Source organism: Bemisia tabaci, chromosome 6 (genome assembly GCF_918797505.1).
Source record: "Bemisia tabaci chromosome 6, PGI_BMITA_v3".
NCBI lineage: Eukaryota > Metazoa > Arthropoda > Insecta > Hemiptera > Aleyrodidae > Bemisia > Bemisia tabaci.
This window is the reverse complement of record NC_092798.1, coordinates 19,285,837-19,303,530: the sequence shown is the minus strand read 5'-3', so window position 1 is coordinate 19,303,530 and position 17,694 is coordinate 19,285,837. Positions and strand designations below refer to the sequence as shown.

At 37.2% G+C, this 17,694-nt stretch overlaps 1 protein-coding gene across 1 annotated transcript; it reads left to right on the top strand.

The window, feature by feature from the left end:
• The first annotated feature begins 107 nt into the window (after positions 1-107).
• Positions 108-17,504, top strand: LOC109041368 (X-ray repair cross-complementing protein 5). Its single transcript, XM_019057712.2, has 16 exons — positions 108-327; positions 940-983; positions 1,424-1,540; positions 2,403-2,638; positions 3,438-3,563; positions 4,413-4,520; positions 5,219-5,384; positions 6,742-7,039; positions 7,373-7,509; positions 8,224-8,355; positions 8,848-8,987; positions 10,190-10,444; positions 10,941-11,113; positions 11,967-12,173; positions 12,919-13,034; positions 17,205-17,504. The coding sequence occupies exons 2-16, from the start codon at positions 957-959 to the stop codon at positions 17,217-17,219; spliced, it is 2,253 nt and encodes a 750-aa protein (XP_018913257.2). The 5' UTR covers positions 108-327; positions 940-956; the 3' UTR covers positions 17,220-17,504.
• Positions 17,505-17,694: the final 190 nt, after the last annotated feature.

Below are 17,694 nucleotides of genomic sequence, written 5' to 3'. Positions count from 1 at the left end.
GAAAATGAATGATAAAGATGTCAACAAAAAAAAAATCCGAGTATTTTGAGGTTATGTTTAATTGTTTACGTTTCCCGCGCGCCGCCTTCAAAATTTCATGGCCACGGCATGAGTACAGGACAGGATTGAACTTGTTGGAGTTAGATTTCAAAAATTCAAAAGTCTCTAGTTCGATCGTGAATTATATACCAAGTTTAGTGAATAGTGAATACCTTGTTTGAGAGACGCTGTCACTTCTTATTTTCTGCTATATTCGCATGCTCCTTTCTAGTGATCTAACAAACTCGGCCAGTCCAAGAAGATCCCAAAACTCAGAACCAGGTACAGGTATGTAGAAGTAGAACCAAGTTTTTCTCAAAGTTTATCGTCGAACAACACCCTCGTTCATGCCAATACCTATCACAATTGAGGCACAAATACTCGCTATGTAATGATGAAGTGATTACTCTTGTGACTGATCTCTCTACTAAGTATTGTCTGTTCAGCGGGCCGATTATTGAAAGCTTTAAGTAGCCCGATACAACATCGAATTGTAATATATTGCATGTTCAAGATAGGGCTATGTCTTTAGGTATTGTATCGACACAGTTCCAATAATCGGGCTGCAGAATCGGGTAATGAAAAACAAGTTAAAGAAACAGCGACACTTCGTTGTCCCGAACAGAATACGTCTCAGTTACCTTAAAGTAGACACCTCCAAACTCAGAGTGAAAGCCACTTTTCTCCAAGGAGGAAGGTTTTACAGCACGACTCAATATTTCTAATTCTACCACTCTCAAATTTACTGTCCATGGAATTTCTGAAAACTGGCTGATGGAATTTCAAGATCTCTACTTAATGTCCCTAAAGAGCCTTACACTTTCATTATTTCAAGACAGCGACAGTTTCCTCTCACTTCTAAAATTTTAATCCATTCAATTTTATTTCTATTCTTTTCAGATTTTTCACACTGAAAAATGCCACCTAGAAAGAAGAAAATTCAAGTGAGTATTTCCTCTCTTTCAAGATATTTTTTTCTCTGGTTGTGCGTTAAAAGTAACCCTAAAACAAGTCTTTACAGCTCTGTCATGTTGTTATCTATTCAGGGTGTCTAGCATCAGAATTTTCCCGACTTTGTCAGGATCTGAGGTCAATCAGGATTTAATCCCGATTTCATCAGGATTTGAAGAAAAATCTGTTGTCAAATCAGGATTTGAGAAAAGTCGGCCGTCCGATCTGATTTTTTTATCGAGCTATTTTTGTGAAGTTACATTTGAAGAACATCAACAGATGGAAATTGACAGTTCCTCATGGCTTCTTCCTTATCCTTTTTTTAAAAGTTACCACTTTTTGAAAAGTGGTAGTAGCTCTACTACCTATTGATATGTTCATCATTTCACACTCAATTATTTTCATTTCATTCATCAATTGCCCTTGTTCTCAGGAAGCAGTTGTCATCATATTAGACGTTGGTTATGGTGGAGAAAACGCGGGGACATCCTCATCCAAAAGTTTCTTTGAGAAAGGAAAAGAATGTGTCATTGGATTAATCAAGAAAAAGGTAACTATGAAGTCAATCTGCAGCATCTTTTGTATTTTATCAATTATAGAACTTTTTTTTCCGCTTTAAGTGCATTCAACTCCACCTGCTGTCAGGGGCAGACTGGTAGTCGAAAAGTTAGGAGGCCATCTAAATGTGGGGGCCCCTCCTGTCGTTCGGTGGCCCCTCCCCCGGAAAATTTTGAAAATATCACACTTTTTAAACGCAATTTTAAGCATTATTTCAGTTAAATTCTGCAGTACTCGAACTTCAAAATAACCCATTCTCATGATTCCTCGGGGGCCATTTTATTACATAAGATTTAGGCGACCTTACATGTCTCTAAGAGACAAATTTTCAAGGATTTTGGGGCCTTTTAGTGACTGAAAGGATTGGAAAATTGCAAAATTACTAGGGGAAAATTATTGAAAAACATTCGCCGCGGGGGCCCCTTCGGGACCTCCGCGCAAATTGTTAGGAGGCAATCGCCTCCCCGCCCCCATGGCCAGTCCACCCCTGCCTGCTGTATCATTAATATTAATGGGACTGGAGCTTTCTCAAGCTAACTTTAGTAACAATCGGTTTTTTTTTTTTTTTTTTTTTTTTTTTACAAATATTGTTTCTAGGTACTTGATGCTTCAAAATATAATCATGATACAATCTCACCATTTTGAAGGTGTTAGCGATGAGTTCTTACAAGCAATTAATGAGTGTTAGGAACATACAGTGGCTCTTTAATAACCTAAAGAAACATCATTATTTACATTTATACCATGATTTATGAATGAATGAACTCATGATTGATAGTTTCTGTACAGTTTTCACGAATAAAATGTTGTTTTTATTTTTCTATGAAGTTAACCATTTTTATTTTTCTCTTTAGATTTTTTCGAAGTCCCAGGAGTTGGTGAGTTTAATCCTAATGAATTCTGAAGAAACACTCAATGATCTGAATGCCAGAGAAGATGGATATGAAAATATCAAACTTGCATTTCCATTGCGTGAAGCAAGTTGGCAGCTAGCCAAGACGGTAGCTGACCTCAAACCAACAGAAATTGATTCTGTAGATGCCCTGGATGCCATGGCTGTTGCTCTAAATTACATTCAGCAAGAACAACAGTAAGCATAAAGATAATTTTTAAGAAATTCATTCCACAAATGTCTAAAAATCCATCATGTATGTGAAGGGATTAGTGACTTCATCTTCTGGGAGAAAAGTTTCCTCAACTCTTTGCAAACACTTAAATCTTGTTTTTCTATAACCTGAGAAATGTTTTCTTTGGACTTCTGGGCTCATATCTCCTTCAATTGTTGAGCTTTCAGGTTCAGGTTCATGCAAAAGTTGCCAGATTATCTTGCTGTTTGCATTAAAAAAAAGTTACGGCAAATTTTTTCATGGAAGATAAAGTCCTTTTTCACAAATTCAGTCACAAACTCATTTATCATTCAAGTGAGGTACAGCCGCAATCATTCACTCTTCAGTTTTTTGGCATGGCATTGAGGCACTGCCTACATCCTTATATTTAAGAAAAACATTGAAGTGGTCATCTCCTTGCCATAACTTTTGACTCATGACATTTGAGGAGCCGCTTCGTACGATTATGCCTTAAAGCCATATCAATGCATCACTGCTCGTCCAGAGTGCAGAGACTTCCGGACCACATGACTTGGATGATTATGTTTAACGGGGGAACACTCTTGAGAATGGGAAAAACGAAGGAACTCTAAGTATTCTCATGAACACCTTATCTAAATTTTGCTTATAACTGTACTTATCATCTCAAGTCGTCTCTGACTCTTTGTACCCTCGCTTGAACTTGACGTGAACATGTGAAGGCCAAGTGAATTGCAGTTTGCAAAGAGGAACCAAGAGCATTCTAATGTTGCTATGATTGTGCATTTGTTTTCTCTCCTCAAGGTCTGATGAATGTGTTAAACTGTCAAACATGGTTGTAATTTCAAGATTTGCTGGGGCCACAGACACAGTTCAAGCTAACAGTATTTTGCGGCAGCTAAAAAGTATGGCCTCTGAATTAACAATCATGTAAGTTACTATTTTGCGCTTTGCTCCCAATTTTTTCTGTGATTAATTTCGACCTAAACTAGAGACACATTGTCTTAAGCTTTAATCCTTGAGTTGAAACCCTCAAAAAAGTAAAAAAATTGAGAAGTTTAATCAGAAGCTCCTCTTCAGTAATATTATTAGGGTTTTCAAAGAAGCAAGGTGCTTTTCTAATTGTTTCAAACCCGCTTTTACCATTCCTAGTTTGATGGTCTGTATGTGTTTTGTAACCTTAATATTTAATAGTTGCTACCTGCTTGCCTTAATAAGTTAATCAGAGGAACAAAAGTATTCTTGCTTTTTAAGCCCCTTTCTCAAAACCATCCTCGGTTATTGATAAAACTTAGCATTACACTATATGCCATTGCCAGTTTCTTTACATGTTGAACAGCATACATTTCCTCTCGAAGGAAAGGATCAGAGAATGCACAATGAAAATTCGTTAACACAGGGATAAGTGCCTCCAACACCGCAGACGGATGCTTCCCACTTATTTCATTCCTTTTTTCCCCTCAAAATTTATTCTTAAAAACTGCTGCCTGAAATATATTTTCGTTCTTTACATAGTTTTAGTTTCCCACCAAGACCACACAAATTTTAAGCCCAGAAAACAAGAATTGAGCAAAATGTGTTTCAAATGGTTTCTGTTTAAAAAATGTTGTTGAAAGATCGTAAAGTGAAAGGAATTTCTTTTGTCTGTTCTTGTTTAAGCATTCTTTTTTTTTTTTTTTTTTTTTTTTGGCTTTCTTCCTCACTCTTCCTAATTTGTTTCTGTTTTATAATTTTGCTTTTTTAGCCCCAATGGTTTATTTGGTTGGTACTCTGTTTTAGTGGCTATGGCGTTGATGAGATTCAAGAAGTTTCTCAGCAAGTTGAAAGTAGCCAAGAAAGGTCATTGAGAAGACTGCACGAAAATTTAGCTGTAATCTCCAGCATGGTGTACGTTATCCTTGTTTATTTTCTAGGAATAATTTCCTCTCATTTTTCAGACCTATCTTTAACTAGAATTTTGTATCTACTTTGCCATAATCAGATAAATTTTTGCTGATGATCCTTCAAAACAACTGAAATTTATTTGTTACAAACAAATTTAGTGCCTTTTTCATCAATGAACTTTCAACTTTCGATGACAAGCACTTCTCTAGTATCCTAAATAATTATTTGTGAGCATCCAGTGAATTTTTGCGCCCAAAAGCCATTTGTCGCGCTTTAATTTGGCAGAAATTTTCAGCCCCGAACATGGCAGATTACAAATGTTCTTATCTTTTCTCAAGACAACGCCTTTTGAGCTGCTAACCTCATAAAATTTAAAATCCAATTTGGTTTGACATTTTTGAGTACTTTAAAGTGTCAAAATATTTGTAAATCATTGCTGAAGCCTCGAAACTTGAAAGTCACTTCTCTCATGGACCTCCTTACATACCATACATACCGGTTATTATTAATAAAGTATCATGCAAGTTATGAAAATTCTTTGAGGAGAATTTTTGTTGAAGACAAAAACCAGTTGTTTTAATAACCTTGCTAAAAATGCACTGTGTACTAAAAAAGACCCTTAAAGACTTTTTTTTTTTACAAAAGTGGTACCTATAAATAAACCATTCTATTATACTTATTACTCAATTTTTGTTTATCAGATCAAAGATGAACTCATATGGTATGGAATCCTCAGCTTTATGCAGTTTTGAAGATATTCTGTCACACCTTTCGTACTTTAAGGGAAAATCTGTAAGACCCACAGCATGGCGAGTAGATCTGGAAATAGGCAGGGACATTCAAATTGAAGTTGTTGCATACAAATTGGTTTGTAGAATTATTTTTATTTACCCTTTTTGGTTTGTTAAAGTACGTATTGAAGCTGAACAACTTACCCCCCTTTAATACTTTTGTGCGAGTTAGAGTTTTTTAGTTCCGGCTTTCTTTATGAACTTACCTCCCCTCTAGATTTTGCGCAGAAAACAGCTCTAATATTAAATTTTTTTAAGATCAACCATTGAGATTTTAATTTGTATACTTATTACTCATCAAATAGGAAGCTAATGGTGAGTCGATTTCCTTTAATCATGTAAATTTTAAAAATGTATTATTTTTTGTCCATGCGCTGATGTTAGATCTCCTTAACTAATATGCGATTTGCTTTTTTAATTTTTGAAGAAGATACATTGCGTTGTCTCAATTCAAACCTATGTTTATGAGCCTGTTAATATATATTTTGCTTTTTTTCAATAGGTATGAAATTAAATTCTGTCTAGGTAAAATTTTATGGGGAGATAAACAGCTTTTTAAAAAAAACATTAAAACAGGGACATCATATGAGGATGTAGATGTCTAGATTGTTAATCATGATCGGAAAGGCAGACACTAAAGGCACTTCAGTTTTTCAGTGAAATTGTTAACATTCTTTTGAATGAAAGTTGCAGGGAAGTGTCCAGTAAGCAATCCCTGTCTGAGGCATGACAATTGGAAATTTTACTGTAGAATTTTTTTAAGGATAAATAAGAAACAGCAAAATATGAAACCCATGCTTTAAAGCTTTTCATGAGTACCTCTGACCTCTTTAAAGAGTGAGGAAATTTTCAGATTGAGATTGAAATTATTTTTATTCCTAAGAATATTCTGTACCCCTGTTTTAATTATTTAGGCGTCCATTTATATTTTTAAGTCATTTTCTCAGAATTAAGGACTTCTTTTGAATAATCAATGAAGACTTAATTCATAGTTTTCCAGCTAAAATGAACCCACCTCTCATGGTTAACAAGGTGGAGAAATGGTACTGGGTCCACACCATTTCGGGGGGAAAACAAAGCCAAGGAGTTCCAAAAATTAAAATAGAGTCAAAATTAAATTTTTGAACTCTAATTCTTCTTCTAATTCTAATTCTTCTCTACTTCTTGGCCTTGTTTTCCCCGCAAAATGGTGTGGACCTAGCACCATTTCTCCACCTTGTTACATACAGTTCAGGCCACTTCTTAGTGTTTTTTTTTCTCATGGTTAATTTAACTTCAATCCTTCCTCTTTAATAATACTGTAGTGTTAAAAAAGCATGCATCTAAGCTGTCTGATTTTGTTTCCCAATCTGTCAGAATACTTCACCATGAAAAGTTGAAATTCATATCGAACAATTCTCTTGAGTGAGAAAACTTGTATTTTTTTTCTCTAGGTTGCTGAGCAAGAAAGATTTGAATGGACCACTCAGAAAAAAACTGAAAATACAACCATATTAGCTAAAGATTCCGAAAATGGAGGAGGAGGAATAGCTGATGCTGTAGCAGGAACAGCAGATGCTGCAGAAGGAACAGCAAATGCTGGAGCGGTGATAACCGAGGAGCCTAAAAGTGCTGTCTACAGGGATATTAAAGCTTACATGGATGTGGATGATCAGGGTGATGAACGAGAAGTTGCCCCAGAAGATATTGTCAAAAGTTATGTTTATGGAGATAAAATTATTCCATTTCCCAGTAAGTTTTATCTACTTCGTATTTTGCTAATTTTTCCTCTGATCATGTGTTACATAAGATCGTGTTATTCATTCTTTAGAATATTGGAAGGCATTTCTGTCAAAATCTCATATTTCAACGCAACTCTTCAAAAATCATTCAACTGAAAATTTTTCTTCTGTGGGCCGTATTCCCTTCCCCCGCCAATGTTCACAATTTTAACGGTGAGATGGTAGCTAATCCATTTTATTTTCATATTTGTTGTTTACTTATTTCAAAATTAAATCTCTCAAAAACAAATTGAAAGTATTAAACATTGTCCTCTAAGTTTTTGTTTTTGTTTTCAATTTTCAGCTCATGACAGTGAAACAATGGCGTATGAATCTGGGCCAAGATCTCTCAAGCTCATTGGTTTTACCAAACAAAGAAATGTTCCTAAATATATACTGCAAGGGAATGGTGTAAATGTTCTCACTTGTGGCAAAAATTCGGTATTACGCACTCTCAAATTTTAAATTTACTTGATCAAAGATAATATATGTGTGCTAATGTGTGGTTTTGCGTTTTAGCCATCAATGTGTATTGTATGCAATTTTTCTAGAATACAGTAAGATCTTTTACAACCTAAATTGACCCCTCCCCCTCAAAAATTCACATGAACTTACCTATAAAACTGGGTCTTGTTTAGAAATCTCTGTTGAAATATTGTAAGTCCATCAGAACAAATTGGTAAAAATTTAATCGAATTCCATTGCTTGCCAGCAGCAGGAACTTTGAAAGACTTGAATAACTGTCAGTATCTCTCATGGTTTTTTGTTTAACCTCTTTAAAAGCTTCGACCTCATTGCCAACAAAAAGGTGGGACATACTTCACCTTTGTACGCGGTCTGTAGCTTGATTCAAACAGGTCCAATAATGAGATGCCAACTTGTCAATTTCTCTGGCACCTAAGATCTGTGGCGAGTTGATGAAGAAAAAACAATGATCACAAAAATTCTTAATGTTTTCCTCCAAATTCAGCTTTCAAATGAGAAAAGAAATGAATGTTGGACTTCCTCTCATTTTTTTGATCTTTTACCCTTTCAAATTATTTTTTTTTTATCCTCTCCGTAATTTCACATTGACATTACTGTCTTCACCCTAGATTGAGCAATTTTGTGTGTAAAAAATTAGTCTAGCTAAGAATACTTAAATGGCTTTTACAGGGAGCTGTTTTTGCTGCTCTTCACAAAGTGCTAGAGGCACAGCAGTTGGTGGGTATTGTAAGGAGGGTGTATAATCGGAATAACGCTCCTGCCATCGGCACCCTGTATCCTGAAGTTGTAGACGGGAAAAAGGTATGTTTCAAATTATTGCTCGCCCGTTTTTGTCTTCTTGTTTCCCGAGGCTTAGTTAGGAGCACATGAGAAACCTCAATGGTCAAATATTACACATCAGGATTCTTCAATGTCCTTGATTACCTGACCGTCTCATTATTCATGATTGGTGTAATCAGTCAAAATTGTTTTTAACCCTTAGAATTATATTCGGAGAAATTATCAAATTTTCACTTCGCCTTTGTCTCTTTCATTGGATTATCGAAAGTGACTGGCAAATCTATTTTTCACAACATCTGGCAAGTAGCTGACATTTTTTTCAATTTTCGTCAGTGTCTTGTCTGACATGGCAAGATTAGCCCAAAAGGCGGAGAGGAGTCGAAAAAAAGTCATCTAAAGGTCCAGAATTTTCTCTTTCAAACTTCCGTAGGCACCCTGCACAGCCAGAATAAGACCGCTGACTTACAGTTACATAAAACTAATCAAAATAAATTTTTATGTATATTTCTATAGGTTCTAACATTTATTGAGCTACCCTTTGCTGGAGATGTCATCACATTAAAATTTCCGTCTCTCAGTCATGTAAATCCTACCTCGGAACAAAAAAATGCTATCAACAAACTAATTGATACACTAGATCTCTACAACCCAGAGTAAGTTTTGTTTTCTCACCACTATTTCTCAAATTATTAACTGAAGAATTGAATGTTTCAAGTCATGAAAGTAATCATTTCAAATAAGAATCCAATTTATCGAAGCAAAATGGTCTACTTACATCAGTACTTAGGAGCAAAGGGGTCGTAAGTAACATTTTTTGAAAAATTTACATATGCTAAGGAAAACAATTTGGTATAAATAGTAATAACGTGGTATTCAATGCAGTATTCAATGCAGATGCCAGGTACAAAACTTTGATCGTGGCAAATTACATCACAAACAACAGAGTTGCCATACAGTTGTCTTGTTATGTGTATCTTGAAACAGAAAAATGTAGTTACAACCCCTCTGTTCTAAGCTACTGCCGTGTGTCAAAATATGTATCAGATTGGTCATTATTGTATCTAGGGCTGTGCGAGTACTCGAATTTCGAGTCGAGCCGAGTATTGAGTACTCGACTCGGCTCGAAAGTTAGGTTAGGTTCGAGCGAGTACTCGAACTCGGCTCGAGCTCGACTCGGCTTGAGGGTCATTTTCAAAGCTCGAAAAAGCTCGAACTCGGCTCGACTTAGTGAAAAAATACTCAAACTCGGCTCGAATCCAAAAAACCAGGCTCGCACAGCCCTAATCTTAACAATGCAGTCCCAGCACATACAGATGTCCAAGGAACAATACCCCTTAACTGACAATTTTGGCGAAAATGAGACAGTGACAGTGCCGCATTTTACAGTATAAAATACGCAAGCTGATGTTTTTAGTTTTTTCTATTGGAGCTCTGTAATAATTCTGTAATGTATAAAAATAATTTCAAACTTACCCTCAAATTTTTAAAAATGGCAAAGTTTTTTTGCAGTCCTGTAAAATCGTCAGTTGTAAGGTAGGCGGCATTGTCCCTCAGCCATCGATAATCAGATCCTTCAGAATTCATTTATTTCGGATTTAACATAATCCCTCGTCCCAACTAAAGCTACCAGAACGCACAATGTGTCTTGTCAGCTCTGTATTTTTTTATGAGATCAAAGTGAAAAATCTTGAAAGTCCAACTGTTATAATTTTTGTCTTTTTTTCTCTAATTTATCATGTTTCATTTCCCTTTTAAGGAAAGAGGGGGGGCCAAGAAGTCATTCAAAATTACTCAAATGGCCCTATACATCTGAAATGATTACATTGCAAGTTTTTTTTTCATTTTCTTTTTTTAGTGATCCTGATAACGAACTATTCCACCCTGAAAAAACTTATGATCCAGATCGGCAGTTAATGTATCATAAATTCGCCCAACAAATTCTTTACCCTGAGGATTCATCACAGTCTGAACTCCCAGATCATATTGAAAAACTGACGAGCTTGCCAAATGAATTGAAGGAAAAAGCTGAACCTGTAATTGAAGACATCAAACAGGTATTCCCGCTCGTGGAGATTGAAAGAAAACAATGGAAGAAGGGCAGAGCTACAAAGTAAGCATTTTTGTTCGTTTTTTTTTTTTTTTTTTTTTATCAAATTTAAGGGTAAAAATTTAAAATGAAAATGCTTTGATTAAATTTTAAAGAAATTAATCTAATAAAGTTTTCATGAAACCAACTGTACACAAAGAATTTCGTGTGTACTTAGTTTATTACCTGTCAAACATTTACATATTCGATGCTCTTAGTTAAAACAACTGAATTTCCTCATATCACATATTATGATAGAATGTGTTATGTTACTTAATCAGTTTTGGGAAAGTTCTCGAAAATTGGGGAAATTCTGGAAAAAAATCTGGGAAAATTTTCAATTTATCACTATATGAAGTGGTCCGGAATGGTCAAAGTAATTCATGTAGATCTAATTTTAGTGAAGAAATTGGTCCAGGACTGTTTATACCATTAACCAAATTATACATTTTAAAGCTGCGGTTGAAAATCACTGGTTCTACATTAATTTCTGATTCGTTTGTACACTTAACTTATCTAGTGGGAAGGTTGATGATGAACCAGATAATGGAGAAGTGAATGATGATGGCCCGAGTGGTGCGCAAACTGCTGGAATTTCTTCTATATTCAAACCAACAGTTGTTCAAGTTACCGCCATTCACCCTGTCAAAGATTTTGAAACGCTCATCCAGAGAGGAGAGGATCATACTGAAGGTATCTACAGTTAATTATTAGCTTCTACTTTTACTTTCACATCCTAGCACATTTTAGAAAGAAAAATATTTTTTGTAACATAATGGTAATTAAAAATGGGCTACTCGATAAGATCTGAACTTGTTATAACCGTTATGTCTTTTGTATCTTTGCCATTCAACCAATGTTATTGGTAAACACCTATATCTTGTTTAGGTGGTAGTTTCTAGACTACTTGTTGTGCGATTCGTTTTCTTGGTGGATTTTGAAGAGCGAGCATGTTGCTTAGTACTTTAATGCATACCTCGTCTAGAGGCCCATTATTACCATCACTAACTATCAAGGCTTCTTTCATCTTATTTTTTGATGAGAAGGGTGAAGCTGATTCCCATGAATGAGAAATGACATGTGATGCAGCTTTGAACAAACTCTTGCATTTGTCTCATCAAACAATTTATTTTGTTAGGAGACAATTTTTAAACTCTTTTTCCTCTACTCAATCGGTAGAAATATTAATATGTGTAAAAACAATCAATCATTTATGAACTTATTTCAGGTTTTTACTCATGGAAATTTTAGCCCCCATCCCTTTCACCTCCCTCTCACATTGTGAAGTAGCTTTTCACCGTAAGCGCTATCATCCCCTACCCAGTGCTCAGCGCTGATTTTGGTTACAAAATAGAAGGTAAACGAACCAGCCAAAATATTTTTCATGCATCTACTGCAGCAAAATTTCCCTTTTTCTCCCTATATTGTATTTGTTAAATTAATCAAAATCACCTGCGGAGAATAGTGTTATGTGTAAACTTTGTAACTTTCCAATTTTTGCCTTGATAAAAATAGAATCAATTGTTTATCTCATCCTTTTTTCCAGTGTGTAATCAGTTGAAAAAAGTTATTCTAAATTTAGCTAAAAGTATCAAAGAAAAGGAAGATTTATTGAAAGTCATTGCAGCATTGAAAACACTAAGAAAGAGCTGTCTGGGAGAAAATCCGGCTTTGTACAACAGTTGGTTACGCGAGTTTAAAACATTGGTCCAGGAAAGAGACTTGAAGTCTGTGTGGGAGAAGATTGAAGAAGGTAAGTAATGAGTTTTTGCTCTTTTTTCAAGCAATACAGTGCCTATATAAACTTAATTGTAGTTGGCAGTGATTTCAGTCGACTCTTTCTCATCCCCTTCTCTTGTCACTTAAAATCTTCTATGAAAAGAATAAGTTTTGGGTTGACCCTTTTTGACCAATCAGAAGCAAGTGCACTATCGCATGATTTGAGAAAGCAACTACAGTTGAATCAAATTGAAAAGATAAAAAGGAAGAAAGTTTTGTAGACATGTGTAGACTATTGTGGTTTCAATTCAAATTAATGCACAAAAATCTAGAAATAGTGGTTTTTACGTCCAAAGTATATTTATTTATTATTTTTTTTTCTAGTTTACGATTGTACAGTTTCATGAACAAAACTAAATGGATTCAAGAAAGCACAGATAAACATGTCATTAAGTAACTCAGTATACTTTATGAGTTGAACGGGTGAAGTTAATCCAGCTGAAAATAAAAATATTCATTGTGATACAGGACATGGTTCAGACAGGAGTCTGTCTGAATTTATATTCAACCATCGTGCCAGAATTCATCTTTAACTTTTTTCTCTAAGTTGTGTTTACTTAATAATCTTGGAGAACCCTTCACACATAGATTAATTGTAAAAGAAAACAAATATTTAATTTTGAAATAATCATTTTCTTCAGTTTTGACCTTTTTTCTATTTTTTAAGTTATTGCTTGAATGATTTAGTAATCGATGTGTTGCCTTATCGTTCTGTTTAGAAAAACTTGGTTTAATTTCCAATAAAGAAACAGCCAACAGTGATATTTCTGAGGAAGATAGTTATAATTTCTTACAGCTGGCTTCTGCTCAAGTAGAACAAGAACTAGATGTGGATGTAAGTCACCTTTTTTCATCATTTTATTACACTTTATTTGGCCGTATGGGGGACTGTACTGTCACAGGTTTAGCAATCCTGCGGACCCCAGCTGGTAGCCCCTGCCTCAAAGGGGGTGGGTGGACAGGGCTCTTAGCTGTGGTGGAAGCAACCTGTCTAGGAGAGGTAACTCCGAAATCAAACCCTGGTCCTCCAGGTTGGGGGTTGGGGCATCGGGCTGACTCCCCGATCCTCGGAAAAAATGTACAATGTCAAAAAACCCAATAACATATGCCTCGGTAACCATGGAAACAAACGAACTCTTCGACTTAGATTACGGAAAACGACACTCGCTTTTGGTACTTGGAATGTGCAAGGCATTTCCAAGAAACTGACGGAAGTGGTATCGGAGATAAAGAACAAGGGGATCGACGTGGCGGTAATAACGGAAATGTAGAAAAAAGGCCACGGATCAGAGAGCCTTGGGGACTATGATTTATTCTACAGTGGAGTGCCGAAACATCAGCGTGCACAGCAGGGTGTCGCAATTCTGATCCGCAAAAAATTTCGAAAAAATATTAAGAACTGGGAAGCCATCAACGCTCGCATGATTAAGATGAACCTAACTATGCACGGTCACAGAGTCACTGTTTTGGGGGTATACGGGGTCAATGATGATGCTACCATCGCACTTAAGGATCAGTTTTTTGAAGAACTGGACGAGGAGGTAGTGAAGGTAGGACCTGGGAGAGAAGTCCTTGTGTTGGGAGATCTTAATGGAAGAACGGGATCCCGGGTTAACAGTAAAATCGTCGGCCCGTTTGGTGAAGTCACGGTGAACGACAACGGAAGCCGCATTATCGACGTTTGCGAGCAGAGGGAATTAAAAGTATTGAACGGGTTCTACCAACACAAGGATATTCACAAATATACTTGGGTCCAACCTACCCGCGGCTTAAGATCTATCATTGACTACGTGCTCGTTAAACAGGTAACAAACCTGAAGATCCAGCAGGTGAGGGTATGTAGAGGACTCTCCTGCGGTAGTGACCACTATTTCCTCAGAGCGGATGTAGCCTTTCCCGCTCGGGTGTCGCAGAACGATCGAGGCGACAATCAACAACCGGAGCGACAACGCGTACATCAAGTTCAGTACAACATCGATAGCCTAAAGCACCCGAGTGTCAAGGCTCTGTACGCAAAGCGCCTGGATGAAAAGTTAGGAGGTGCGTGCGATGGCAGTACGGAAGAGCGGTATGAGTTTATCAAGAATTGCGTTCACTCGGCGGCAGCGGAGGCCCTGGGGGTTTCTGATCAAAAAAATGATAACAGAAAACCGTACTGGTGGGATGCGGAGGTAGAGGAGGAAATAAATGTGAAAAGGAATAGGTATCATCAGTTTCTCTCTTCCCAAAAGTTGGATGATAAAATTATGTACAGACAGGCTCAAGCAAGAGTCCGTCGGGTAATCACTCGGAAGAAGAATGAGGCTTGGGAAGAAAGCTGTATGAAGATAAATACCTACCTTGGAGGTCGGAAAAGTACGGAAGGCTGGAAAGTGATCAAAGGGTTGCGGCGGAATAAAATGCGCGACATCATATCTCCGATACCAATTGACAAGATGGAAGACTATTTTAAAGATTTATTAACGGAGAGGCGACCCGAGTTTCAAGGCGGAGTCATAGGCACTAAAGAAGATTCCAACGTGGAGATCCAGCTCCAAGATGTAGTGAAGGCTGTGAGGGAGTTGAAAACTCGCAGAGCTCCTGGACCTGGGGGTATACCGGCAGAGTTGATAAAATGTGGCACCGGTAAACTATTTGAACATCTTCGGAAACTTATGCAAGACTGTTTGCATGGTTCCGAAATACCAAAGGATTGGAAGGAATCTTGGATTACTCCCAGTCATAAGAAAGGTAGTAAACAAGATTGCGATAATTACAGAGGTATATCGGTCACAGGAACCTTGAGCAAGGTCTATGGTAAAATTCTCAAGGCAAAGGTCGAAGAGTTTTGGAGCGGCCAGGAAGCCGAAGAACAGGCTGGTTTTAGAGCCGGTAGGTCTACCGTCGACCATCTGTTCACCATTACCCAGGTCATCGAGAAGAAAAGGGCGGTCAGCCAGGAGCTGCACTTGGTGTTTGTGGATCTTCAGAAAGCTTATGACAGCGTGCCGTTAGTGAAACTTTGGGAAGCCTTGGAAAAAAGGGGTTTTAGCAAAGGACTTGTGGGGGCAATTAAATCATTTTATAACGGGACGATAGCAAGAATTAAATGTCGTGGAGAGTTGTCCGGAGGTTTCTTCGTCACAAAAGGACTAAAACAAGGCTGTTGTTTGTCACCAACACTATTTAAGGTATACCTAGAGCACGTTTTAGAGGAATGGAAGAAGAAGGTTGCAGGAATGGGCGTTCCACTCCTTGATGGGCAGACCCTTTATACTCTATGCTTTGCCGATGACCAGATCGTTGTAGCTCAAGATGAGGAAGATGCAGATTACATGACGCGGAAGTTGGTCGAAGAATATCGGAAATGGGGCATGGATGTTAGTGTGTCCAAGACAGAGAAGCTGGTCGTGGGAGCAGCGCATCAACGGCAAAGCATAGAGCTTGAGGATGGACGGCGCATCGAAGAGTGTGATGAGTACAAGTATCTCGGTGTCTGGCTTGATCAGGATGGAAGGATGGATAGAGCAATTAAGGACAGGATCATCCAGGGCAGGAGAGCCATCGCGATGCTGAACGGGGTGCTCTGGGATCAGAGCATCTCAAAGGCAAACAAGCACCGGATATATGACGCCATCGTTAAAAGTATCGTGCTCTATGGTAGTGAAGTGTGGCCTTTGACGAAAAGAACGCAAGAAATGTTGAGGGCAACTGAAATGGATTTTTGGCGGCGATCTGCCGGCATTTCGAGACGGGACCGTGTCCGTAATGAGAGAATTCGCCAGGTGATGAAGGTTGAGAAAGATATCGTGCACGACGTCATGTCCAGGCAGTTATGCTGGTATGGACATGTGCAAAGAATGTCGGAGGAGAGGTTGCCCAAACAAGTTTTGGATTGGGTACCACCTGGGAAGAGGCGACGGGGACGTCCCGTAAAGGGTTGGCGGCAGGGCGTTGACGAAGAGATGTTGCGGTGTCAGTTGCCCGATAACCTCTGGGAAGACAGGCATATGTGGCGTTTGGGTGTCGTAGAACGCCGAAGTGCGTTGTAAAGCGACTTTATATATATATATTACACTTTATTTAATTTTGAATTTACTTCTTTATTTATTTACTCATTTTTTTTTGTAGTAGGTCATTATATGCATGTGGCATCTGAGGTATAATAATTAAAGCACAGAAGCCAAACATATTGAAAATTGTTCTTTATAGTAGCAACAAGCAATGAGTTGGTTCTTTTGGTTAAGTGGTTGTAATCCTGGCTCCAAAATCAAGAAGTCCCAGGTTTGATTTCTGGCCTGGCGCTAGCCTGGTGACGGAGTTTGATGGTCTCAAACAATGGTTGTCTGGGGCTGGTTGTTGATTAGGGACTGGGGAGGTAGGGCTTTAATTGTAAGCGCAGGATTGAACCCCCCTTTTCCCCACAGAAGGGGGAGTAACTCCAAATTTGATACCGCGATGAGCTAAAGCCTATATATTTTTGAATCTGATATTTTGATGCTTCAACTACACAATTTATTAATATATTTTCAAAATGATCACCTATCCTCTTCACTAAGTTTTAAAGCCTACATTGAATCTAAAAGCAATTAAGTAAAAAAAAAAATTTCGACATTTTTAAAAGCGGTTATCAAGTGAATCAATGCAAATTAGAAGTACTTAACCTCAAACCTAAGGAAATTACAAAAGGTCTCCTTAATTTACTACCACTACTACTAAGCACTTTTATTTAATATTTAACTCTATACGATGCACCTCATGAGATGTACTGAGTTGAGCCTAAAAGAGAGGTATGCCTTAAAATGAAAGGTGAACAAAAAAAAGATGCGTTGACGTTTGATCTAAAAGTATTACCTTAATCCATTGCATTTTCTCTGGATCTTTTTTCTCTCTCTCTCTCTCTCTATTCTTTCTTTTCTTTTTGCAAGATCTCTCAAAATGAATATTCTCAAAGTTAAACCATTCTCGAAAATAATTCATCTGCTTGAACTTTTCTATCAATGATTAAAACTTTTGTATGTTATAGATGGACGATCTGTGATCCTGTCATTATTTATCACAACACTTTTCAGGCACCAGGAAATACAACCAATCTGTGGTACTCATTATTTTAGCCTCCTTTTTTACTATACTCATTTATATACCTTTTTTTTAAAAAAAATGTACATAATTTTAAACATAATTTTCAAGAGAAATCTGTGTAATATGTCTACATCACTCAGGAATTAAGTTTCTCTCAGTTCCTAAAAACTGTTTTTGGTTAATAACCATTGTTATCTCATGTCGTTAAACCTTATGCATTGTAGAATAAATATAATTTTCATAATTTCCTCCTTCTTTTTTTACTCTTGTATGTTAGGTTCCTAAGTAGAAATGGTTACATATATCATTGGTTTTTCATATTTTTCTTCACCAATAGGGTGGGCTAAAAAATGGTTTTTTCTTGGAATCGTTTGCAAATAGTGGATATATTCTTTTGGGGTTAAAATGGTGAACATTGATAGGTATTCAGCTTG